Genomic DNA, 26,769 nt, shown 5'->3' with positions numbered 1-26,769 from the left:
CTGTGCAACACAAGTGCTCTGCAGCCCAGGGAGGACGTCTGCTGAGGTTCACAACCACAGCACTGAAAGCAAAGCCACCCCAGCCACTCTCTGGCCCAGCTTCTGCAACTGCCCTTACGTGTTCGCCCTGTCCCAAAGGTACAAAAGCAGATCCTCAGTGTGAGTGAAATCATAGAATCCCAAAGTGGTTTGGGTTGAAGGGACCTTAGGGCTCATCCAGTTCCAACCCCCTGCCACGGGCAGGGACACCTTCCACTAGAGCAGGTTGCTCCAAGCCCCTGTGTCCAACCTGGCCTTGAACACTGCCAGGGATGGGGCAGCCACAGCTTCTCTGGGCACCCTGTGCCAGCGCCTCAGCACCCTCACAGGGAAGAGCTTCTGCATAATGCCCAAGCTAAATCTACCCTCTTTCAGCTTAAAGCCATTCCATTTTACTCCAGGTATTTTAGCTCTTCACTGATATTATGCAATGCATCAGTGATACTCAAAGCAGAAAGGTGACAGTCCTCAGACACACTCATAAATTATAGGATTAAGAAACCACTCTGTCATTTATTAAAACAATCCCGAACAAACAGGCTGTAAAGAATAAGGCTGTTCCAGCTGCCTGGCTAAAAGTAAACGGGAATCACAACACGCACCCATCACAGCATCTGCCCCTTGCTGTGCACAACAGGTTCTTTCTTTAGTTACAGCAGTTGGCTAAATGAGCAGGAAGGAAAGCACAGCCCAGGCACAGCCGGGCTGCCACTTGGTGCCCCCATCACTTACAGCTTCTGAGTAGCAACAGCAGTAACCTTAAAAGCATTAACAGTGCTTATGGGATTTCTTTTCCTCTCCCAGCTACACCTGAGCACTTCTATTAAGACACTTCACTGCACTTGAGATGCTCACCCAGAACTCCTGTAATACCACTGCTTTAAAATACATTTGTTAGCACAAAGATACCATTGCTGACGAAAAACACAAAGCTGAAGCTCCCAGCTCTATCCTAAACCTGTTGCTTATACTATTAATTCAGCTTTGACTTCTTAGTGTGGGCATTTTGACATGGGGGACCAGAGTGTTATTACAATAAACCAGGTGAAGCAGCCCTCTGGCAGTGTTACTCAGCTAAGACTGTAGTTTTATACAAGTGTAGTACACACAACCAACTAGCTTTAAAGACCATGTTACATGTGTAGAAAGAGGCCAAACTGCAGGTAACTTACGGTCAGATTAAACACCACGAAAGAACTGACACCAGTAGCACCAAGTGAAAATTAATCGAGATATTTAATACAGTGCAATCCATAGTAGTTTCTTAATTAAAATAATTGTGTGCATGTATCTGAATGGGTTATGAATTATCACAAAAAAGCAATCAACATTGTAGTGCTAGGTAGAAAAATGTACAACTGAAACTGAAACCTTCCCTACTTCCAAGATAGCATCTGCCGATTGCAAAGCCTCCTCACCAATTGAAATGGGAGTAGTGACTAGGTTGTTGCAGTGACAAACACAAGGCTGGCCACACATCAGTCAAGGGATATAAATAGAACTTGCAAAGAACTAAAAACCTAAAGCATTCTTGCACCTAAACACAATAAGAAGCCGATGGTGACTTACGACTTGTCCTGGTTTGTAAATGCCTCACGAGACTTCTAGACACACTTAAACTGACTTAAAATGACAGAGTGTTCTTTTTTTCAGCTTACTTCAATTCAATATGGCCCAAACTTTGCAGATGAAGATCCAGCAGTGGCAGTAGCACAGTCCAAAAGCTGAATGTTTTGATTTTGCAAAGACCTTTTTACAGCAATTCAACCGTATAAACCGCAGGCAATTCCCTCTGCTCCCCTCTCTTTCCTTTGTGCAGACCATGCTACGCAGAAAACAGCAATGCAGTTCCCACTGCTTTGGGTTAAAATTAAAGATAAAGACATTTTGCTTATGCTTTCTCCTCAACACAACACATTTGCACCCAGAATAGGTAATCAAAGTCTTTTGCAGGCAGTTACTGCTGTGGTTACATGGTTCCTGCCCAAGCTTCCAGCTCTTTCATGTCATCATCCTCCTCTTCCTCTTTCTTCTTGGCTGCAAAACATTAAAAGGAAATAAATGAGTGAGAATCTTGACAGAACCTGATTCTTTGCAGGAGAGAAGCCTCTGTGCCACTGACCAAACCAATACATGAAGCACCAAATGCCAGCAGAGGATAAAAAATACACAAGAACTGAAGTAAAAGGTGCCTTCTGGAAAAACCAGCATGGGCTGAACTTCCTGACATTACCGCTTCAAGTGGAAAACCAACAGCTCACATGGAGGAACACAGACTGCATGAAGGGACGTGTGTGACCAGTGGTGTCTGTTGGTTTCCATCAGCACCAAGCCTCCAGCAGACCCCAAGCCTTCAGCTTCTGAGCCCCTCTCAGAGGCACACAGTTTCTTACAGAAACTCATCCAGTATTACAACATCTCTCCCATAAAAATTAATGCCTTATTCTGTCATGAAGTCCTCAAAGGGCAACAAATGAGACTCTTCATCAGGAACTGTAGTGATAGGACAAGGGGTGACGGGTTCAAACTAAAACAGGGAAGTTCAGGTTAGATATAAGGAAGAAGTTCTTCCCTGTGAGGGTGCTGAGGCGCTGGCACAGGGTGCCCAGAGAAGTGGTAAATGCTCCATCCCTGGCAGTGTTCAAGGCCAGGTTGCACAGAGCCTTGCGTGACAGGGTCTAGGGTGAGGCGTCCCTGCCCATGGCAGGGGGTTGGAACTGGATGTTCTTAAGGTCCTTTCCAACCCAAACCAGTCTGGGATTCTATGACTCTACTGTGATTTGGCCGAACCAGGTACAGAATTTGGAGACCTCCAACTCTCATGACAGTTCAAGCTCCTCAAGGGGCTGAACAGCTAACTGTGGGTATGTGCTACTGCCCCCCTCTAGCAGCAGGTTGGATGGGAATGTTTTGCAGCAGGCTACACACTGCCTTGCTCTCATTTCTGGTCCTTCCAGGGGAGCAAATGCTGCTATTTGTCATAATGGCACGAACTCAGTCTCTGGAGATTAAACCATTCACTGAGCAAAAAGGTTTTAACCCAGAAATAGCTGCAATGGTTTTGCTTCCAAAGGGCAAAAAAGGGTCAAATAATTCCTACTCAAAATGGTTTGTGTCATTCCCAATGAAACATTTGTGTAAGAGAGAACTGAGTCAGCTTTAAGTCAAACTCCAGACCTATTATTTGTCCAAGTTTGGAATTTGGTTTTCTATATTAAGCTCTTCCAGTCTCCCTTAAACAAAACCAGCTTTTCCCTGAATTCCTTCTGACATCAACTCAGCTGACAGGCAACCGCTGAAAGTTTCTCATTCAGACTGATTAAGTCAAAATCCAGACAGCTCCTGAGAGCTGGAAAAGCAGGAAAGCTCACAAACATTTTCCATTCAGTGACTGAAAAGGAGGTAATAGAGGCAGCTCTACTGCAGAGGGCACATTACTTCTTTCCAATGCCCTGTTAGGTGAAGTAGTCCCTTTGAAAGTCTGACCCATGATGGTCAGAAGCAAACCTTTAATCCCAGTGTATATTAAGTCAAATTTCAGTGAAAAATTATTTAGGTTAATAAAACCAAAAGCAAACCCACACAAAATCCCCACCCAGCACCACCCCAGAATCCTAAAGCTTCCCAAATGCCAGCCTTGGAGCAGTTTTATTTAAGTAGCATGCCCTTTAAATGCAGTAATGGAATTCTAATCGCCATCCAACAGCAGCTTAACGTAAAGCCTATAAAACAGAGAGTTTTATCCTCAGCATTTTTACTACCAAAACATTCATAATTTGTATTATTATTTTAGGAAGTGCTCTGTCTACATAAGTCTTATGTAGTACAGTAAAATATGTGCACAGTTACAAAGCCTCTGACTAGTGCACAGTCACCTCTACCTAATATAATGCAAGAATATTATGTATTTGGGTGTATTTGGGTTCAAGTCAGTATGGTTTAATGTCCATATCCAAAGACTATTTAGAGAACAAAAACCATTTACACCAGCTAGGGAATCAAATGATAAGGCACATTTATTTAATCTCTTTCTCCTGCTTTTGGACCTGAAGCTAGATGAAGCCTCAGATTCAAGCTATTTTGATAGAACCTACTCCCCTCTCATCATCACTTGTCAGCAACGCTGCCAAGCAAAACACAACCAAGAAAACACTAAATCAATTCTGTCATAATAAAAGAACTCTAAGACACAGGAGCAAACTTCACAGCACGTCACCTAAAGCAGAACCTTGCTGTCTGGCAGTGTCTGATGTTGCCCAAGTCCTTTTAAGCTTGGAAGGGCAGCAAGGTAATTAGAGACACACTGACCCACTGGGACTACTTTCAACCACTATTGTTCTGGCCCTTTTTTATTTAAGTAAGCACACGAATTGGAGCCACAAAGTCTACAACTTATTCATCACACACTAAGGCAGATTCAGCAAAATAGGCTAGTAAAGTGTCATATCCATTAATGCATGCCCGAGGTATTCCAGCTCAGTGATATTTCATGAGGTATCATTTCTAGTGCATAGAAGAGCGATCAGTTCACATTTAAGAGCAGCTTTGAACTGCCTGTGTAAATAGGAACATTTCCTGCTCATTCCCCATGTAAAATCATCACAGTAACTAAGATTTCCAAGATACATGTGCTCAAAGACTAGGATGACCCAAAGTTTGGTGCTGTCTGGCTTGAGTATGTGCAAACCTCACAGGCAGCAACAGCTGTCCCCAAAGGGGACTCTGAGCTTAGTTCATCCCAAAAGCCAGAAAAGCTGGGATCAAGTTAAAAACCAAAGCAGCAGCCAGGAAGCATGGTTCAGCGGGGGAATCTGCACCAGCCTGGGACTAATTCCAAGAGCTCATTTACTCTCCACTCCCTTTTCTTCCCCCTTAGGATGTCTGTCAAGATTACTTCCCTGTTGTGCCAGCAGCTACTGGTAGAAGGCTTCCTTTTAACACGTCTCCTCTCTACCCTGAGCATCACCCACGCTGTAGATAAACTGGTAGTGCTACAAGAGATAATAACTGTTCCTGTGATGGATATTCATTTGCATGGTTCTGAAAGGCAGGTTACCCCCACGGAGAAACAGCACTAGATGTATTTGTGATTCATGAAGCAACTTCTCTGCGCTGCCTGCAGCTACATCTCTCACGTCTGAGGAGCTGGCAGTTGTAATAAACATACTTCAAAACAATCCAAGATGTTTCTGGTAAAGCCCCATCCATACCTGGCTTTGATGGTATTGATATTGAGGGCACATTTGGTAGTGGTACTGTCTCGGGACCACTTATTTCCAGCAGGTTTTTGTCTAGTTCTTCTTGTTCTAGTTCCTCTAGTTCTGCCATGAGTTCATCCTGGGTTTTAAAGGAGGAAAACGAAGTAAAAAAAAAAGAAACTTTAAGTCATATTTATTAGCAAGTAGATTTAGCTGGTTGTATTATTAAAGAGAATAGCTTAAATGCACAGGATAAGAGCAAAGTGAGGAGATGAGGAGCCTGAATTCCTGTACCTGAGCTCCTGGTGGGTGAGGAAAGCAGTGAAGGGAAGAAGAAATCTAAGTTCATTCTCAAATTAGAGCATTCTCATCAGAAAATCAGGGCCACACCTGCTCTATGCACTGTAAGAACAGCTAAGTAACTAGTTCTAGGAGAGAATTTATATCGTAGAACTACACCTAGACACATGCAATATGCAGATCTCAAATGAAAGATCTCGTGAGCCAGCATCCCTGGAGGTATTTAAAAGACATGTAGAAGTGGTGCTTAGGGACATGGTTTAGTGGTGGACTTGGCGGTGTTGGGCTAATGGTTGTACTCAATGATCTTAAGGCTCTTTTCCAACATAAATGATTCTATGATATCAACAGAGGCAAATGTCAAGCATACCTCATCAAATTCTTCCCCAAATCCTACTGGCTTCGAGATGGCTGTTGAAATCTCATCTGCCAGCTCTTGCTGTTCTGCAATGTCCTGCATTAATTCATCTACTTTATCAATATCCCTGGAAAAGAAAGGAAAGAGTTCAATACAATCAGGCACTTTCCCAAGCGTCACTTCAGGCTTTATTTCTTGGGTTTTGCAGAGGCATCACACCATGGTGGTATTTATAAGGTCCTTCCCCAAAATACACCTTGCATGCAAGTCTGAATGTTATCCCCACCTCAACAAAACTGTGCATGTATATTTTACCTTGCCCTTGCAGCTTAGCTCACAGCATTTATATACAGAGCCTTCACATGAAGAGTTTTTGTTCTGCATTACCAGTATTAATAACAAACTGCTCTGTTGCCTCATCCAGCATTATTACATCTATAATAGTTGCTTCTGGAGCAAGTACAACATTCCCACAATGCAGTTTACCTTTAATTACTGCTACAAACACAAACTCCACTGCACAGAAAGACATTAAAGTCTTCCCTTGAGGCCTAAAATGCTTGCTGCTACTAGATGGATCTGTAACTGGTGCACCCTCCCATCTGCTTTAGCCTACACTGGTGCTAGCTTTCTTTTGGGCAAAACCAGCAGCTTGGTGCTGTATAAAACTGTGGGAAACTGTGAAAGCATTGATACTTGCATATTTTGTTCAATATCAAAGTATATCTGGTATTTTAGCTTCAGTAAGAGCATTTTAAAGGATTTTGCTATTCTAGTTCTACCTTTGGTTATGAAAGATTTGGCATTTAGCAGCTCAAACAAATGACAAACTAAACGGCCTATGGTAAGACGCAGAAGGGAATAACTTACATGTTGTCATGAGCAGCTTTCATAGCTTTAGCAGCAAATCCCATGTTCTTAAGCACTTCAGTGTTCGTGTTGGCATTCTCAAGGGCTTCCCTCTGAAATTCAATTGTTGATAACGTGCCATCTATCTGTGCAAGCTGCTTCTCGTACCTCTTCTTACGCTTCAGGGCCTGAAGAGCAGCTGAACAACAAAGAAAAGGGAAGGATTTGTGAGATTTATGCCCCAAAAAGCCATTCACATCTTGTCCCAAATGCCACTCAGCACAGAGAAGTACATAGCACATTCTGCTGCTTGTTGTCCACTCTTCTTCCTAGATAAACTAAGCTGCCTACCCCTTGTGTTCACCTCCTCCAACAAAGCTGTTTAAAGGTGGCCAGATGCCTGCTGCCCACCGCCTGTCACACGACAGAGCACACCAAGAAGCTGCTCAAGGATCACTCATAACGCACCACACACCAGAGGCTACACTACAAAACCCAGCAGGCTTCAATAGCCAAGCTGAGCCACCTAAAAACATCCTTGTTCGCCATCACCCCAACACATCAGGGCAACAGTCGCTGGTGCAGCTCCTGCCAGGTGAGGTTATGGAGCTGCAGCAGGTCCCTACAGAAGCAGCTCATTCAAATACAAACCAAGTGTTTCTTCAGCTTTGCTGCTTAATGCTGTGAGATGCACATATTGAACATATCTAGAAGTATTTATACAAAACCAAGCTTTGTGCATGCCCACCCACGGCAGCACCAACACAGAGCTCCACACCCAACAGGGATTCACCAGTGCAGGAGGACTGGTCCGACTCGCTGTACAGGTAGACTTCTCCAAGCTCGGCTCCACCCCACCCAGACAGGTACGCACCCAACAGGTCACAATAGGCAACAGCGAGCTCTTCCCGAGACACCCGGGCAGGCAACAGGTACAGCACTGTTCCCAAAACACTGCCAGTGAACACAAACTGCACCTGCATCTGATCCGCACTGGCTAAAAGCTTTGGTAGGAGCTGCAGTGTGGCAAGACCTGCCAAACACAGAGGGCTGATGAACAAACACCAACTATGACATGGAGGAAGACCAAAGTACAGCTTCCCTTCATGGTGTTTCTACTTCTCTTGATATGAACAGACTTGTCCACTGCATGACAGTCTTGGTCATGTAATCCCAGACTGGTTTGGGCTGGAAGGGACCTTAAAGCTCACCCAGTTCCAACCCCCTGCCACGAGCAGGCACACCTTCCACTAGAGCAGGTTGCTCCAAGCCCCGTCCATGTAGTTCACAACCTCAGTGTGGACACAAGCTCTGTCCTGCCAGCCCTGATCCCGGTTCCTGAACTCAGGCACATGCACACTTCATTTCCTCAGTGCTCTCCATCTCCGCGAGACTCCCAGCAGGAAAGAGTTAACACAACACAGGATCAGCTCTGATGAAACTCCACGTTGTGACCTCCCACAGCTCAGTCACATGCACCAGGAATGGTGGCAAATAAAGGCTTCAGACCTTTAAATCTCTGAGTGACGTTATCTCAAACCTTTGCAGATTTCCTGGAGTGAAGTAGGAAATCCCGGGAGCAGACAGCTTCCCTTACCCTTGCTCCGAGAGGGTAATAACTTTGTGACATGATGAGTATGTTCCTGTAATACACACCAAGTAGCTCCTCTCCTAAAAGCAGACTGGTCCTGCGGCCGCTCTGTACTTTGTCAGATGCCATAAGGAGAAGCTTGACAGTCCTTCAGGATAACGCCCTGGTATCCAGAAGCCCTGCACATACCTTCAGTTCTACAACTGGTTGTGAATATGATGGATTTGATTACTTCAGAATTACACTGATGTATTAGAGAATGGAGAAGTACTTTGTGAAGGCACAGTCGAGGCTGCCAAGGACAGAGGCACACAGGTTGATTCAGCAGAAGACTGAAACCACAGAGCACAGGTCACCTTGACTGAACCCAAAGATCCAAAATAAGCCCCTTCAGTGACTTTCACCCCAACAACCAGTAAATCTCCCCAGTACTTTGGGTCCAGTCCAACATCCAGCCTCCTCCGACAGGAGTGGGAACAGGCCTGGGGTTCTGCGTAACACACATGACAGCGTTTGCTCTGCGGAATCAAGCACGACACAAACATCATCTGACACGTTCCAGCTTTATGTCAGACCACAAAGTGCTGAGCAACACGTTGCTGGTGTATTCAGTCTGGTTAATTCTGTGCTAATGGTTTCATTAAGGATAGATAAAGTTTTCTTACTCAAAGATAAAGCTGTTAATGGGCTGTGGTTATGTAGTGACAGCTGCTGGGGAAGTGTCAGCGATGACACGTTCTTTATGGAGGATTTTGTGCATCATGGAGGATTACTTGCAAACCCAGAGATTTTACAACCATTAGACAAGCCCAAGTAAACTACAGTTTATGTACAGCTCCTCACTACAGCTTTCTCTGAGAATAGCTGCAGTTTAGCTGCAGTTCATGCTTATGTACTTTGAAAACAAGCTGCTCAGACACCAAACACTGCAAGAATCACTGTAAAAGAGCCTGTGATCAGCTTGTATCAGGACTGTGACCCTATTCCCTCCCTTCCCACACACACCAGCTCGGTGTATCAGAACACGCTCCCAGTTTCCACTCTGTTAGAAATCCTTTCCTTCATTCATTCATCATTTGTATATAGAAATCAAGGCTCCTGCTTTTACAAAAGCACGGTGCATAATCCTCCAGCTTGCACAGCAGAGCCGGGATCCACTTCAAGCCCTGAAGACAGCACAGCTCTCCCACCTGGGTGCTATGGTCAGAAGCCTGGCACACAGACCCCTGGTTTAGGAGCAGGAATCTGAACATCTCATACTAAACTTGCCTTGTGTCAAGTGATTAACTCCAAATGGATTTGTGGTATTTTCTAGAAACATTTCCAACTCCTTCAGAGCAAGAGTGGCCAAGGAAGGTATTTGTATTCCCCGCCTCTTCCATAAGGTGGATGCAAGGACAAAGCCTCTCATGGCCACAGCACCCACCTGCACCAACCTGAAGACTGACTGAGAGAAACGGGGCTTGGAGCAACCTGCTCTAGTGGAAGGTGTCCCTGCCCGTGGTAGGGGACTGGAACTGGATGAGCTTCAAGCTCCCTCCCAACACAAACCAGTCTGCGACTCTATGAAATGCCTGTTTCGGTAGCCTAAAAGCAATAAGGGCTGATCCACACCCCCAGCACTATGCACAGGGCCACACACAGAGCTGCTGTGTCTGGGCAGTTTGGAATAAATATTTAGCACAGGTCAATTAACATCAAAGTGATAAATGAGCTTCTTCACTGAGGAAAATCTTACACAGGGGATTGTCATTTTTTGCAGCTCGAAGCATTAAGGAATGTGGAACAAGGTATTCGGGGCCTCAAATTAGATGATCACAGCTTCCTGCTATTTATTTTCAGCTGGGTTTCCGGCTTAACAAGCCTTTAATGTAAACTTCTTGTTTATAACTAGAAGAAGTTAATAAAAAAACAAGTTAATTTAGGACACTCACATTCATAGAATTCACAGAATCCCAGACTGGTTTGTGTTGAAGGGAACTCACAGCTCATCCAGTTCCCACTCCTGCCATGGGCAGGGACACCTTCCACTAGAGCAGGTTGCTCCAAGCCCCTGTGTCCAACCTGGCCTTGAACACTGCCAGGGATGGGGCAGCCACAGCTTCTCTGGGAAAAGTCTGTGCCAGCGCCTCAGCACCCTCACAGGGAAGAGCTTCTGCCTCAGAGCTCATCTCAATCTCCCCTCTGGCAGGTTAAAGCCATTCCCCTTGTCCTGTCCCTACAGGCCCTTGTCCAAAGCCCCTCTCCAGGTTTCCTGGAGCCCCTTTAGGCACTGGAGCTGCTCTAAGGTCTCCCCTTCAGGAGCCTTCTCTTCTCCAGGCTGCCCCAGCCCAGCTCTCTCAGCCTGGCTCCAGAGCAGAGCTGCTCCAGCCCTCGCAGCATCCTGTTTGTTTAAGACCATTACAGTTAAGTCAATTTTCCATCTCTCAGGCCTGACTGCCCAATTTGCAGCTCTTTCTGGATGAGCACACCACATCAATACCCACAGCTCAGAGCTCACAAGGAATTCTTACAGTAAGGGTTCATCTGGAGGCAAAAATGGGAGCGATGCCAAGCTCTGCACAGGGGCCATTCCCTGGCCAGACACAGTCAAGGGGGAAGAGCCACAGAATCCTGCTTGAAATGCAGGACCAGCACCAGTCTGTGCTAGCAGAGACAACAGAGCTGCAGATTTTCCACATGTTGCTATCATGCTTCACATACCTTACAGAATGGAGGCACCTGAGAGAGGTGTAAATCCAAGCAGGTGATGCTGTTCTGATCTACAGCTCCTTTATCTCTACTCTCCTATTTAAGCCCTGATTTCTGAAACTAATGAGCAGTTGCACCATTTTTCCTGCAAAGAGTCTATACCATCAGCATAGCATAAACACTTACTGAAATCTTGGGTACTACAAGAGAAATAAATCCTTTTTAAGTTTCCATTGAAGTCAAAGCTCTAAGTACTTCGTCTGATGGGAATGGCATTGGCTCTTTTTCTCCAAAAAATAGAAGTTTCCAGAATTTGAAATAAATAGGAACCAGAGACAACAGGCTACAAACACACCCTCTGGCAGCACACACATGCAAGAAGTGGATGTCCTTCGAAGTCCAAGTGCAATATGGCCCACCTCTGCTCTTCATGAAGACTGCTGTCATATCAGGCAGCCATGGAAGGGGCAGCCCTTGGGTCCCACACCCCTAATGATGCCTTTACTGCTGCCAAGATAGTAATTACATAGGTAGGCAGCATCATTTAATAGCCAGCTTTAACTGCTGTGGAACCGCTTCGGCAGGACCTGTGACCATATATTAAGTTTAAAGCCTTTATTCTCCAGCCTTGCCAGAGGAACCTGTACACCAGGAACAGGTACAGAGAGGTGAGAGGCAGGGTCTGATCAGTGCTCGCTGTCCTATGAGCAGCTTTCCCACTGTGTGAAAGGATGCTCCAGGGAAGACACTCAATGACACCGCAAGTTTCTCCTCCCAGAGCATCCTGCCTTTGGTTGGGGTTAACTTCCTCTTGAAATATCATAGAATGGTTTGGGTTGAAGGGACCTTAAAGCTCACCCAGTTCCAACCCCTGCCACGGGCAGGGACACCTTCCACTAGAGCAGGTTGCTCCAAGCCCCTGTGTCCAACCTGGCCTTGAACACTGCCAGGGATGGGGCAGCCACAGCTTCTTTGGGCACCCTGTGCCAGCGCCTCAGCACCCTCACAGGGAAGAGCTTCTGCCTCAGAGCTCATCTCAATCTCCCCTCTGGCAGGTTAAAGCCATTTCCCTTGTCCTGTCCCTCCAGGCCCTTGTCCAAAGCCCCTCTCCAGGTTTCCTGTAGCCCCTGTAGGCACTGGAAGACTGTTAGAACGTCTCTGCACGTCCTATTACTTATAAACCCATCAGTATGAAAAGACAGTAGTTGCTGAACCATTTTACAACAATAAACTAACAAATTACTCTCCCAACCTGCTAAACAGCCAGGGATTAGATAACTGGTGAGAGAAGAGAAAACTACTGGTAGACTTAGAATTTACTATTAAAAAGAAGTTTAACATTTAAGATAACTTTCCCTTAATGAACCAACACAGACCCAATGACAGCAGAAAGATTTGCTCATGCCATGGCAGTCTGTTTTCCAAGACACAGCAAGAACCTGCCTGTAATCACTCAGTATTTTACACAACCTTTACAACCTGTATCTTATCACTAACAGGCGCAGTGTGTGGATTAGCTCATAAGTCCAATGTGCGTTATGAAGTGCATGCACTTAAAATAGCCTCTAAAAAAAAAAGCAGATAACATTTAGTTGTACTTTATTTGACTTTTAGTAAAGGTTTCAGCAGAAAGCATGAAGTATGCACTGGGGAAAAAGCAGTTCTATATATGATAACAATAAAAGGTAATACATTTAAAACTACCTGGGTGACTCCCACCATCCATCAGAAGACACTGAGCAGGCTCAAAATGAGCTTCTCCATGTGACATTTTGATCTGATCATTGTCTCTATTATCAGCTACGACTGGGATGCTGGAGCCAGCTTTTGTTCATAAAGGTTTCAGCACAGAGCTCTGACCACTTCCAATGGATTTCAATAGTTTATGACCCCTTTTCCATTGGCAAAGCAATAGAAAATGGCTCAGTGTTAATGACACCAGACTCTAACCTCCGCAGGTCCTTTTTACACAGAGAATCTCACAAAGGAAACATCAGCTCCCAGAGAGGAGCGAGTCCAGTGCAACAGCAGCTGAGTTAAAAGCAGTTGGATTTGGACTGGCGAATACAACAAGTGGAATGGAAGAACAGGCATGAAGGTACATTTGAAAACCATTTAACAGCCTTTTTAACACATAATATTTTGTAATAAAAAATAAAAAGCTATTTCTTCCTCTGGTTTGGGGTTTATTGGGGTTTTCTGTTGGTTTGGTTGGTTTTTGTGAGGGTGTATTTGTCTACTGTTGAGGGGTTTTATTTATTTAGTCTTCAATTGATGAACTCCAAAATCCTATTCGAAATTTCCTATTGATTTGGCATTTCTGTGACAGATCCTCCATAAATTCCAGCAGTTTCACACTTACTGTTTGTCCAGGGTGAACAACAAGAAGGGTTTCATCATTCTGCCTACCAGAGGAACACCCAGCCCTCCACCAGGACTGATAAGCAGGAAGTGGTGCTATGGTTTGAGTAACGCACACTCACAAGTGAAAACAGCGGAGCCATGTAGCCAGGCTCTCCTCCTCTGTCAGCACTGAGTGAAAAGCATGACTGCTCACCCGAATAACTCCACTTTGCTCCCAAGAAATGCTATCTGTAAGCATTTCAGTTCAGGTATCCTGGGCTGCATCAAAAGAAGCATGACCAGCAGGTTGAATGAGGTGATCCTGTCCCTCTGCCCCGCCCTCGTGAGACCTCACTTGCAGCACTGTGTGCAGTTCTGATGTCCTCAACGTAAGAGGGACATGGAGCTGTTGGAGCAGGTCCAGAGAAGGCCACGAGGATGACCAGGGGCTGGAGCACCTCCTGTATGGAGACAGACTGAGAACATTGGGGCTGTTCAGCCTGGAGAAGAGAAGCTGCGTGGAGACCTCAGAGCAGCTTCCAGTGTCTGAAGGGGGCTACAAGGATGCTGGAAAGGGACTCTTCATCAGGGACTGGAGTGATAGGACAAGGGGTGATGGGTTCAAACTGAAACAGGGAAAGTTCAGGTTGGATATAAGGAAGAAGCTCTTCCCTGTGAGGGTGCTGAGGCGCTGGCACAGGGTGCCCAGAGAAGCTGTGGCTGCCCCATCCCTGGCAGTGTTCAAGGCCAGGTTGGACACAGGGGCTTGGAGCAACCTGCTCTAGTGGAAGGTGTCCCTGCCTGTGGCAGGGGGTTGGACCTGGATGAGCTTTAAGGTTCCTTGCAACCCAAACCAGGCTGGGATTCTATGATTCTATGTGGTTTTGAAGTATTTCAACCTGTAGATAATTAATAGTAACAGAGCCATTATAAACCTTCGGATTTTAAACAGATTTAAAACAGGGGAAGTTTAGATTAGATATAAGGAAGAAGTTCTTTACAGTGAGGATGGTGAAGCACTGGAATGGGTTGCCCAGGGAGGTTGTGGATGATCCATCCCTGGCGGTGTCCAAGGCCAGGCTGGACAGAGCCTTGGGCCACACGGTTTAGTGCAAGGTGTCCCTGCCCATGGCAAGGGGTTGGAACTAGATGATCTTAAGGTCCTTTCCAACCCAAACTATTCTATGATTCTATGATTTTCCTTGCAATATTTACAGAAGTTTAAGTGAAATAAAGAAAACTTTCACTGTGCTAAGAAGCTGCAGGATAATAAAAACAATTTTACTACATGGTACTGCATTCAGAGAGGAAAAATTGACTATGAACATATGGGTGATTTAGTTAAAAATCAACAGCCCTTCTGTAAATAAGTACTGCTTCTGCACTTGAGGACAAGTAGTGTTAATGGGCTATTTACACATACAGTGATTCTATGGGATTAATGCTTTATCACTAGTAGAAATTAATGCTTTTAAATATCACTAGTAGAAACACGTAGATTTGTAGATAAAAACAAGGAAGAACTTTAGACTTCTTTTTTTACATCCTGGCAACTCCAAATTTTGCTGGCAAAGACATGTCTCAACTTGAGAGGAGCAGGAGGACCAGTAATTTCAAAGAGCACTGGGGAAAACTGGGAATATCATTGAAGAGTTTCACTGAATTCAAACCCAGACCTGTACCAAGCTCCATGTGTTTGTGAACCCAGAGAGTTTAACCCCACTGGTGGCTGCCTCTGCAAAAATCTGCTGAAAATCACACTCATATCTAAAGTAAAAAGGCTTCTCAACAAGAGGAAGACACATGGGTTAGTTCCCCCTCTGACTGAGAGGGAAGGTAACTTTATCTCACATCTAATTCTTACCTTGTCTCTGGCAAACAAAAGAAATGGCAGCAGCAGAGAGAGCACTGCAAAAGGACACCAGCTGTGTTCATATGGGATGAACAAGTTCCAGAGTAGCCTCACAAATACTGTAAACCAAATGTTATACACACCAAAATAAAGAGTGCAAGATACCTGCAGAGGAGCTCCCCAAATGGGGGGGTCTCCAGCAGAAAGCCCAGACACTAAAGACGACTGAGATGCTCAACTTCCTGCTGCCTGGCACATTGCACTGTGTATCCATCTGCAATGTGCTCAACAGAAAGAAGCATCATTATTTTTGCTGCTCCTGAAAATACCATTTCATCTTCCTGGCATTTGCCTCAGCAGCAAATTTAATCACAAGCGACATCCTCACTGCCCTTGAAGTGGGATAAACAAGAAGCACCAGGAGGTGTAAGAAGGCACCGGCTGCCTTGCCTGCAGTGGAGGAGCTTAATCTTAGGCAACAACTCCCATCTCTCATTCTACTGAGAATTAGCAAAGTGCCTACAATGTCTCAAAAATATTCCTAGGAAACAGAAAGGCAATTTAAAGCAATTCACAAAATATCTTCCAGTGCATCAAGCAGCTAAAAAAGTAGGTATAAATCCCATTAATCTTACCAAACTTTTTAGAAGAAAGTTTCTGTCCTATCTGTATTTAAAACACAAGATTACAACTTCTTCTTGAGCAAAGCAGTGCCGGAACATTTAGTCTATTGTGCAAGAAATTAAACAACAATAAGCATTCCTGGTCTAAACATAAGGAGGAAAAAGTACACCAGCAAACAGAGCATTGATCCAGGCAATACCCAAAGCAAACAGCAACCACCACCTCCTTCACTGACTGCAGCACTGCTCAGTGCTCTGATCAGCATCAGCTCGACCTTTGCACTAGCAGTTGGTGGTGTCCCACATGCCATGGCTGACGTGCAAGGCTGGAAACGTAACGCACTTCCTTGTCACGCTCCCTCATTATGAACTAGTCACACACAGTCATTTTCATGTGGAGCACAGAAAGTGTGTTTCCGAAGGTCAGAATGCGTGAGTACAGTGGTGTCCCTGAAACACAGAGTAATATAACGACAGGACAAGGGGAATGGCTTTAACCTGCCAGAGGGGAGATTGAGATGAGCTCTTAGGCAGAAACTCTTCCCTGTGAGGGTGCTGAGGCGCTGGCACAGGGTGCCCAGAGAAGCTGTGGCTGCCCCATCCCTGGCAGTGTTCAAGGCCAGGTTGGACACAGGGGCTTGGAGCAACCTGCTCTAGTGGAAGGTGTCCCTGCCCGTGGCAGGGGGTTGGAACAGGATGAGCTTTAAGGTTCCTTGCAACCCAAACCAGGCTGGGATTCTATAAAACTGCTCTTTTCTCACAGGCAAATTCCCAACCAACCGAATTCCTTACGCTTAACAGTATTTTTGTGATTAAGTCACAAAACTCAGAAGATTCTACCCTTAGTGGCCCATTTTGAGACCTTCAGTTCCTGGGGAATGAAGCCAGCGGCTGCCTGGGTAAATCCATCAGGCATTTTCCAGCTTTAGGCAATTACTATTAGAGTGTTGCCAAGTCTAAGAATTTCGTTGAGGCTGTCACAATATTTAGCATTTCTCTTAACATCTCATCTGGTGAAGTTCTGCTATTTGGAGATATGAAAACTTATGTATGCTCAGATTCCAACACTAAGGAAGAAGGGGGAAAGTCAAAACCACAAACCTTTAGAAACCCCAAAGTTCTAAAGCAAAGACGACAAAACATATTTATTTCCATCAAAAAATTCACTTGTACTTCTTGAATCCCCCTCCACACACTTAACTGGCCACGCTGCAGTGCTCCTTTTGAGGCCAGAACTGCATTTCCTGATGGCAATCCTGTTCCCTTTGGCAGTGCCCAGCTCCCAGAGTCAATGGTGCTGCCACGGAAGCACTTCCCAGAAGAGACTTTCTACCACTGGGTTTCCGCCCAGGACATTGCCCGTGCTGAGCCCACCATGGGGATGCCATGAAGACCTGTTATTCAGGTGAGATTGCAGTGACTGTCCACAGCTCCTGTCAGCCCACAACGAAGTTTGCTTTATAGCAACTTGCTTTATTTCATAACTAACAAAAATCACCTGCAAGGTTCTGAATACCACTGGCTGATGTTGCTGTCACCCTGGCCTTTGTGTTTCTTTTCCACTACATCCAAGGCACCTCAGTGCAGTCACCTGGAAGTAAACATGACATCCTTAAACATGAATAAGCTCCAGCCAAGCCATGAAGAGCACATACAACATGGATGTTGGGTAACACATAACACATCACCACATTAGTGGAAGAACCAACGTAGCTGATGTTATGAAAGAGGGACTACAAAAACGTCAGGTTTTACAGTGAAAGACATTGCAAGCCTTTGAAAGCATGGAGGAGCCTGGCAGTAACCCAAATGAGCTCAAGATGCAGCTACACAGCCAAATACATGACATATCAGGTTAACCTCAAAGGGTTTGTGCCAGCAGGGTGGTGACCACGCTACCAAGTCTCTTGGTTTACCTGGTGTCTAAACCAATTCTTGACCTCAATGCATTAGAGCTACTGCATGAGGGACTGGGGACAGAGCCCTTTCCATCTCATATTCTGTTCAGAAGCAATTGCTTGCTGGAGAATAGCTGCAGTGGAAGGTGGTACTGTCTGGTTATGGCTCTAGATCTGATGTGCAAGCTGCAGCAGCACAGTCCAGGATGGATCATCAGCTGGACTGATAACTTGCTGAGCTGGCTCCCTGACCTGGGGGAGGGCAAGGACTGCAGGAGCACACACTTTCAAGACTTTCAAGACAACCACTGTCTGTATCATTGCCCTATTCTTGTATCAGCCCCTATAAAAATGGTTGTTGGCAAAGCTTCATTCAAACAGTGAACCTGGAGGATGCCACAGCAGATCTTTTCCAAGCGGGCTTCCAAGTGCAAGGACATCATGGACAGAACTATTATTGCCTTTGCCACAGGCAGGCACGGAGCATCACCGGGGAAACTTGTGCTCTCCCGTGTTCCCACCAGCGGGGGGGTCACTGTGGCCATTTCACTGCCCTTGGCACTGGCCCCAGGGAAGGTTCCTCACCTGCAACCTGGGCACATCCTTGCGAGCAGAGCTGCCCCCATCTACCAACATCTTCAGCAACTCTAACACTGCTTCTGCTCAAAGACTCCACTGGGATGATTACAGAACCAACCTCCTTATCACGTGCTGCGGCCTTGGCTCGTCTGAGGGAAAGCAAAGGTCTGTCAACATCTGATGTATGGCCTATTTAGGACTCTCCAACTGTATCCTTTCTGTTTCAGGCAGTTTGTGTCCAGTTTGCTGGACAACTGGCTGCAAACTTCATGGAGAACATGCAAGCTGCTTCACTTCACAGTTGTGCAAAAATCACCCAGTTTTAAGCGCTGTGAGTGAACAACAGGATTCTGCTTTAGACCTCACTCCCACACTCTCTCTTTTGGAGCCTCGCTGGCTGCAGAAGGTCAGGCCACATCCTCCCTGCTCACACCACATCCCATGCAAAGTCTCTGAACAAGCAGCACGTACTGCCTCAAAACCCAGACAGGGCAATGGTAACAACTTTGAGTTTTTCCAAAATAGATGGGATTTCCAAGGGGAGAGCAAAAAGCTGCCAAAATCATCACAGTGGTCTCTTCCCAGCCAGGCCCAGTGAGTGCCAGCAGAGCATCCCCAGCCTGCTGCTGCCACCAGCAAGTACAAGCACACAGGCGCAATGCAGAGCATCTCTGCAGGCAGAAGCCCAACGTGTGCAGGCAGCAGAGGGGGGCTACCACAAGAAGAGGCACAACACATGCAGAGCTGCAACACAAGTCCTGTAAACACATCCATTCAGTCCAGTAGAACAGGCAGCTACAAGAGCTCAGAGGTGGTGGTGGTACCCTCCTGCGTAGGTCACTCCTGAATGCCAAACCAAAGAGCAACAGCAAAACAGTCTGGGCATCAACAACCAGTAATCCTTTTCCTGGACAGCACTGGCTGCAGGCTCCTGCTGGTGTGACACCATCCCTCCCTCCTGCGTTCAGTTAATCCCCTGCTCAGCAATGAAGCATGGCCATGTCCTTCCCCCTCACTTCAGGCCTGGAAGCACCAGGATTTGTCAGGTAAGGAGCAGTGGCCGCTCTGAATTCCAAGCCCCGATGCAGCACCTTTCCTACAGCGACCTGTGTGCCTAGCAGCACTGCAGTCTGCACCATGGAGCGTACCTGAGCACCCAGCCATCCCCAACATCCCAGCAGGTCCAGCTGGAATCCTGCTGCACAGCCCCAGTGATGCCCAAGTATAAGCACATGGTTCCTACCAGAATCCAGTGAGAACAAGCCAGAAGGGATTGATGGGCCTGAATGATACAAGTGCAAAGCACAACAACATCCTGGTCCAGATACACACTGCACAGCTCAGCACTAATTCTGCCCGTGAGAAACAGCCCAGCAGTTTTCTGCACAAGTCTGAGTAACCATGAGAGAGGTAAAGCAAGTTAACAATGTGCATCACCTGCAAATTCCAGCTTTGAACCAGCACTCCTTAAGCAGGATTCAATAGCTGGGCCTGGAGCTTAATGAGATCCTAGAATCCAACATTAGCACATTTGGAAAGAAATAGGTAATAAAACCAAAGTAGGTGGCTGCAAACATGCCAGGTTTGCCTTCTGACAGGGCTTGATGGAGAACAGGGACAGAGGAAGGATGTACTGCATCCAGCGCAGTCCCTAACTCATCTGGCAGAAACACGGGGGGGGGTTGGTTTTATTTATGCCACTTTTAAAAGCTGTTTTAAAAGGTATTTGAGAATCCCCCCATTCCTGCTCTATACTCCAGCAACCAGTCTCCAAAAGCCTCTGTTAAACACAGGTAGGGCAGAATTACAAACTATAAGTTTTGTCTTTTTAAACACCTATTTCAACAGAGGAATTATCACACTTTTCCCAAGAGAGGTGGTTAATGCTCAACCCATTCATCTCAGGGGACATGAAGGACTGGGGCAGTGCTGCTCTCAGTTCTCTTGCAGAAGCCCTGGTTTATGGTTAAGCACCTGGAACTCAAAGATGTATTTTACATTAGACTAGGACTTCAAACACAGCAGAATGAAGTACTACAAGAAGGGCTGGATGGTGTTTGCTGTAGGACTCCTGCTTCCCCTGCATCAGCATGATGGAAACAAAACCAGGTTCATTGTGTTTGACTCTGCGAACAGAGATCACTTCTCTTGCCAAGTATCAAGCAAGACCTTAAAAACACTTTTGGAAACAATCCATTAATGTCTAAGCCCTTCCATACTGGTCATTCAAGTCTCTGCCTGTAGCCAGGCCTAAAGCTGCAGCTTTCTGTTCCGTGAATTCCAGATTGGTGCAACATTCTGAACCGCTCAACCTGCTAAACCAAACTGCCCACAGCATCCTGCAGGAGCGTCTGTTGTTAATGACTGGTCAGCTGGGCCCCTGCCTGGGAGATCACACTCACATCACACTCATTTTATCACAAGCAGTGCCTCTAAGCTGACCAAGCAGGACAGGCAGCACTGCCCTCATCCTTCCAGCCACATTCCTGGCTCCCTCCCCTGCCAGCACCAGCACTGATGTGGTTAAGTGCAGAAAACAACCTTTTATTTTTAAGGAGTTCAGTTCTGGCTGGATCAGCAAACTCATCCACCTCATGCACTGCCCGCACCAGTGCTAACACCAGCACAAGAGAAACAGGCAGGACAAGGCAGCTTCTGGCCACCACATCACTCGGCATCAGCCGGTGGCGGTTCCACAGCCACACCACCATGCACCAGTTGCATGTTTCTAACTAAGTAATTAGTTTCTAGTTAACTAATTCAGCTGCTACTGAAAGAGGCAGTTCCAGACACAGTGACAGGCAAACCAGAGCAGCAGACTGATGTGACAGACTAAAAAGAGGCGAGGGGGTGGTGAACAGTTCATTTTCCATCAGATCAGCTGAACTGACTTACCTGTGGCAGCCCTGTGATTTACTGCAAGCTGGAGGCGGGCATAAAATCCTGGCTTTTGGCTTCAGCCTACACCCAGCTCTCCTGTTTGTTTGCTTTCATACAGGGTGGAGCATTGGAGTGTTCTCTTTCCAGGAACAGCCTCAATTATACAGCAGGAGTGTAGCAGTGGGTTTGCATCCATTTTGTGTGCCCAGTCACCAGTGCTAAAAAATTGTTCTATTCAATTTCAGTGAAACTTTGACACCAGAGAATTAAACCCACTGCCCAACAGAAACCAGAGCTGATAGAAGATCCAGGAAATGTCAGCCTCCTGCTAAAGCCTGAGAGTATTTACTGCATGTTGGCATGATATTAGCTTGTCACCCATTCTGGTCTTTGTGGACAAAAGGCAAAATCTAGTGGCAGGCAGGAACGCAACCGCATTGATTCACCCTGATCTAAAGTCTAGAATGGACTGTTTATGAAAATGGCACCACAGGTCAGTGTTGGATTCCTCTCCCTACTGTAATTTTAATATCGAGACATAACTTGAGCTTTGGGTTTCCATTAGAAACAGATTCTGGAATCGTTATTTCCAAAGGGAGGAGCCCCCAGTCTGGAGAGGGGCTTTGGACAAGGGCCTGGAGGGACAGGACAAGGGCAATGGCTTGAACCTGCCAGAGGGGAGACTGAGATGAGCTCTGAGGCAGAAGCTCTTCCCTGTGAGGGTGCTGAGGCGCTGGCACAGACTTTTCCCAGAGAAGCTGTGGCTGCCCCATCCCTGGCAGTGTTCAAGGCCAGGTTGGACACAGGGGCTTGGAGCAACCTGCTCTAGTGGAAGGTGTCCCTGCCCGTGGCAGGGGGTTGGAGCTGGGTGAGCTTTAAGGTCCTTTCCAACACAAACCACTCCATGAGTCTATAAGTAGATGGAAATCAAGGAATTAACCTGTGGCTTCTTTGCATATGCATGTACTCCCCTGGCAGCTTGGCTTTGTGTGACCAGGCAACAGTCACAAGGAAAGGAGTAAAACTGGAACAGGAGTGATCAAGATATAGCTTGAGCGATGCTTAAACGGAATATTGAGCCCCAGAACTTCATAACCCTTGGCAAGATCCAGCAGTTTGGTTTGGTTTGTGTAGTTTGAGGCCCTGATAAAATATGCCTGCGTGATGAACCGCCTCCATATGGACAAACTGGAGCGGAATGAAAGGCTGCAGCAGCACTCCCAAACCGCTGAGCCCAGAGCTGCCACTTCTTTTGTTAGAGCAAAGTCTGTTTTCAAGACCTTTAAAACCCAGGGAGATAGTGGCTCAGTGGTGTTCACACCATGCTGTGCTGCTGCTGGAGTGAAGGTGCTGAGGAGCCTCTTGCAGAAACAGAAGAAAAAGTAAGATAAGCACCCGCTTGTGTGCTGTTCTCAAAAGAATTGACTGAGCATCTCCGTGAGAACACAAACCGAAACACGACATAACCCCAGCTCTTCCCAGAAGAGGGAATATCAACTTGCATCTTTTCAAGAAACCCTTCTGAAGATTATCAGTCTTCTTCCCAGCAGTTTTTCAGCCCATGGACAAAAACCACCATGCACATTAAAGCCATAACCACTGCGCTCCCTAACATGCTGCAGAAGCAGCTGAGGTGCCTCAAACCAACCTAACACTTGGAGTCTGTTGCCCTCTTCCTGCCTCAGGAGCTGTTTTGATATTATCACAGAATCCCAGACTGGTTTGTGTTGGAAGGGACCTTAAAGCTCATCCAGTTCCAACCCCTGCCACGGGCAGGGACACCTTCCACTAGAGCAGGTTGCTCCAAGCCCCTGTGTCCAACCTGGCCTTGAACACTGCCAGGGATGGGGCAGCCACAGCTTCTCTGGGAAAAGTCTGTGCCAGCGCCTCAGCACCCTCACAGGGAAGAGCTTCTGCCTCAGAGCTCATCCCAGTCTCCCCTCTGGCAGGTTAAAGCCATTCCCCTTGTCCTGTCCCTACAGGCCCTTGTCCAAAGCCCCTCTCCAGGTTTCCTGGAGCCCCTTTAGGCACTGGAGCTGCTCCAAGGTCTCCCCTTAAGGAGCCTTCTCTTCTCCAGGCTGACCCAGCCCAGCTCTCTCAGCCTGGCTCCATATTGTGGGCTAATGAGAAGGAATAAGTAGAGTGAATGCAAAAAGCAAAAGAAGAGTACTCCTTATTGAAATGACTTGAGCTCCTTCAGAAGCACAGTGGTCACGGAAGTGCCACATCTGTGCAGCCAGGAAAGAACAGGAAGACCCTGAAAAAGGCACTTTTTAGTAAATGAAAGCCTCCCATGCCAAGAAACAACCCAAGACTGAGGAAACCTACACCAGAGAGTTACACTTTTAACTTCACAGTTTCATGAGGAGTTGGCTGGTTGTACAGCACAGAATCCTAAGTGCAGGTTGTGAAAAAGATACATCTACAGTAAGTTCCTCATTAATAAACCCCTGCTTGGGGCAGGCAGGGGAGCCAGAAGCCTCTAAGTTCTGTCCTTTCCTTAGACTCCAGAAGTGCAGCAGGAATTACTCAATGAGCCTTCAGAGATGTGGCTCACTTGGCACCCAAACAATCCCCCAGTGTGCTGCAGAGCAGGGAATGTTTCCTCTCCTCACCCCAAGTGTGCCAGAAGCCAGCTTTCCTCTGAGCAAACAGACACTGCATTCCAGGTTTTCCAAGGTGGCTTTCGGGTAACCTCCCTGCCCCACTGCTGCAGACACGTGTGTTCTTCTGTCCAGCTGAGCATTACACACACATCACCCTCAGTGCACTTCCCTATGGGCAGCAGGGATACACAGAAGGAGTAAAACCCCCAAGTCTTGGACATCTAACAAAGCTTAAGGATTCCTCAAGCTCAACACTTAAAAACTAATCTCTAGTTAGTTGCTTTTGATAGTTTTACTTCAAACATTTCAACTATATCAAAGGGTTTCCATTAAAAAGACAGACTTGCACATATAAACCAACATCTTTTTATTTTCACTTCAATTATTTATGGATTTAAGTGACTCTGCCTCAAAATTAAGTGATTCCTGGATTCTAAACCAGCCTGAAGCCAGAGATGGAAAAACCCAAACAATTGGATATTAAAAGTGCATTTTGTTGGAGCTCAGCCAGTGACTGGGATAAACGAGCAGCCCCTCAGTCTGTGCTGAGGGAACCTCACTCCGCAGCAAGCAGGTATCAGCTGCCTTTACAGCAGCCCAATGGTAGAAGTTGGCCTCTTAGTTTCAGGAGTCCTCTGGAAAAACAGAGGGTTTGTTTTCCAGCACATCCCCAGCCCTTCTCCTTTCACAGCTCTTTGATTACTCACCAGGATCCTGTTCTTCTGCCGACCTCAATTAGCCTGACCCAGAATGCTGGCAGTGAATGGGCAGGTTTTCCTTCTTCCTCCACCCCCAGAGAAACTTAATCCCTGCACTGCCCAAAGTGCTCCAGAGCACACAGAAGGGCAGCATGCACAGGAAGGCAGGGAGAGAGATGGCATTACAGCGAGGCAACACAAAGACCTCAACAACCAGCAGCAGAAAAAGAAGTTTAGAAGTTCAACGGGACCAGTGTGAAGACAGAGGATGCAGAAACTGCAGAAGGGGAAAGGAAGAAAGAGATGGATTTTAGTTCTCCTTTTAAGCTCAGTTCTCCTTTTAGGCTCAAAACTGCACCAGAAACTCAGACTTATTAAAACTGTTGCAATACATGTGATTTAGAAGTTAATGCGGTCAAGCCTGAAGTCAGGCTCTGGTGAGTCCTTCAGAAGACACCTGGGGCAGCAGAAGCGAGGCCTCTGCCACAGCTGCCAAACCCAGCCACGCTCCTGCGCTTGCTCCATGTGCTCTACTGCTCAAACACAGCGCGAGCAGAAGCCCTGCTGTAACACACTGTTCTGAAGTGTGAAAGGAGGCATAAAATGCTGACCAAAGGAGGGATATGAAGCAGAAACGTATCAGTAATTCCTGTAAACTAACCCTTGCTACTTGGCCAAGAGCTGGAGCCACAGCTAAACAGCCAGAGCTGAACCTCCTGCTGCCACCCAGCACAGAGAGGGCAACGCTGGCACAAAGAAACCAAAATGTGCTTTCCTGAACGCACCACTTTTAACCACCATTGTAGAACAAGAAGGAAGCTCAGCCAAGCAGTGAAATACCCAAGATGACAACTCACTTCTTGTCTTCAGGCTAACAGACCATTAACACATAGATTCACAGAGTGGTTTGGGTTGGAAGAGACCTTAAAGCTCACCCAGCTCCACCCCCCTACCATGGGCAGGGACACCTTCCACTAGAGCAGGTTGCTCCAAGCCCCTGTGTCCAACCTGGCCTTGAACACTGCCAGGGATGGGGCAGCCACAGCTTCTCTGGGAAAAGTCTGTGCCAGCGCCTCAGCACCCTCACAGGGAAGAGCTTCTGCCTCAGAGCTCATCTCAATCTCCCCTCTGGCAGGTTAAAGCCATTCCCCTGGTCCTGTCCCTACAGGCCCTTGTCCAAAGCCCCTCTCCAGGTTTCCTGTAGCCCCTTTAGGTTATCAAGCACGGCTTGCAAATGCATAGCTAGACCTCCCCAGGAAGACCAGGTTCCACCACTAAACACCAGTTTCTCATATCCATTTAAAAGCCACGTATAGCTTTAGGGTTCCCTGACCACCACACAAACATATTTAACCAAATCCTGAAACTCAGCAGAGTTTTGTCTGTTAGAAGATAAACCAGCACAGTCGAACAAGGCCTGATCCCGCAGGGATGCGCTGCTGTCCCCGCCGCTCCTGGACACAGCAGCAACACCCGGCCCCCGCTCCGCAGCGTTCCCCTCGCCTCTCCCCGGACCGCGGCACACGGACCGGACCGGACCCTCCTCGGAGGAGCCCGGCACCCCCGTGACATGGCTCCGCGCAGGAGTGACGCGGCCCCGCGTTAGTCACCCCCAGACACGGGCTGCCCGTCCCGTCCCGTCCCGTCCCTCCCCTTCCCCAGGCTCCGGGACAAGCCGCGCTGGGGCGGGGCTGCAGCCGGGCACAGCGCCCCCCGCCCCGGCCCTGCTGCCGCCGCCGGGGGCCGGGCCGCGCCGCTCTCACCGCGCTTGTTCTTGGTGCCGTGCTTGCGGGCGGCCGCCAGCTCCTGCTCGATCTTCTTCTCCAGGAACTCCTGCTTCTTGCTGAGCATCTCCTCCGTGTCGCGGAGCCGCTGGATCGCCTCCTGCGGGGACGGGCCTTTCCCGGCGCCCTTCCCGCCGGCGCCCGTCCCGAACAGCTTCCCCAGGAGCCCCGACATGGCTGCACCGCGCCCGGCCGGGCCGCCGAGGCCGCTGTGTGAGGCGGGGGCTGCGAGGACGGCCGTGAGCCCCGGTACGCGCCGCTCCCGGACCCGCCGCCGCCGCCGCCGCCGCCGCTCTCCCGCAGGGCTCCGCGACCCCGCCCGCCTGAGCCCGCCCCTCCGCCCCCCGCATACAGCTCCCGGCGTGCCCCGCGGCAGCCGCGCTGCGCCGCGGGCGGGAGTGGCTCCAAGGGGATGCTGGGAGATGTAGTCGCGGCCCGAGCGAGGCGCGGAGCACGGCGGGAAGGTGCGGTCCGCCCGGC

General features: G+C 47.5%; 1 protein-coding gene across 1 annotated transcript; it reads right to left on the bottom strand.

Moving 5' to 3' along the window:
• Positions 1–527: 527 nt before the first annotated feature.
• CHMP4B (charged multivesicular body protein 4B) lies at positions 528–26,683 on the bottom strand. Its single transcript, XM_030503509.1, has 5 exons — positions 26,269–26,683; positions 6,766–6,943; positions 5,908–6,022; positions 5,250–5,376; positions 528–2,076 (listed from the first exon to the last, which is right to left on the bottom strand). Exons 1-5 carry the CDS (start codon positions 26,462–26,464, stop codon positions 2,009–2,011), a joined length of 684 nt encoding a protein of 227 aa, XP_030359369.1. The 5' UTR covers positions 26,465–26,683; the 3' UTR covers positions 528–2,008.
• Positions 26,684–26,769: the final 86 nt, after the last annotated feature.

This window comes from Strigops habroptila, chromosome 13, assembly GCF_004027225.2.
Source record: "Strigops habroptila isolate Jane chromosome 13, bStrHab1.2.pri, whole genome shotgun sequence".
NCBI classification, from domain to species: domain Eukaryota; kingdom Metazoa; phylum Chordata; class Aves; order Psittaciformes; family Psittacidae; genus Strigops; species Strigops habroptila.
This window is presented reverse-complemented; position numbering and strand designations above follow the sequence as displayed.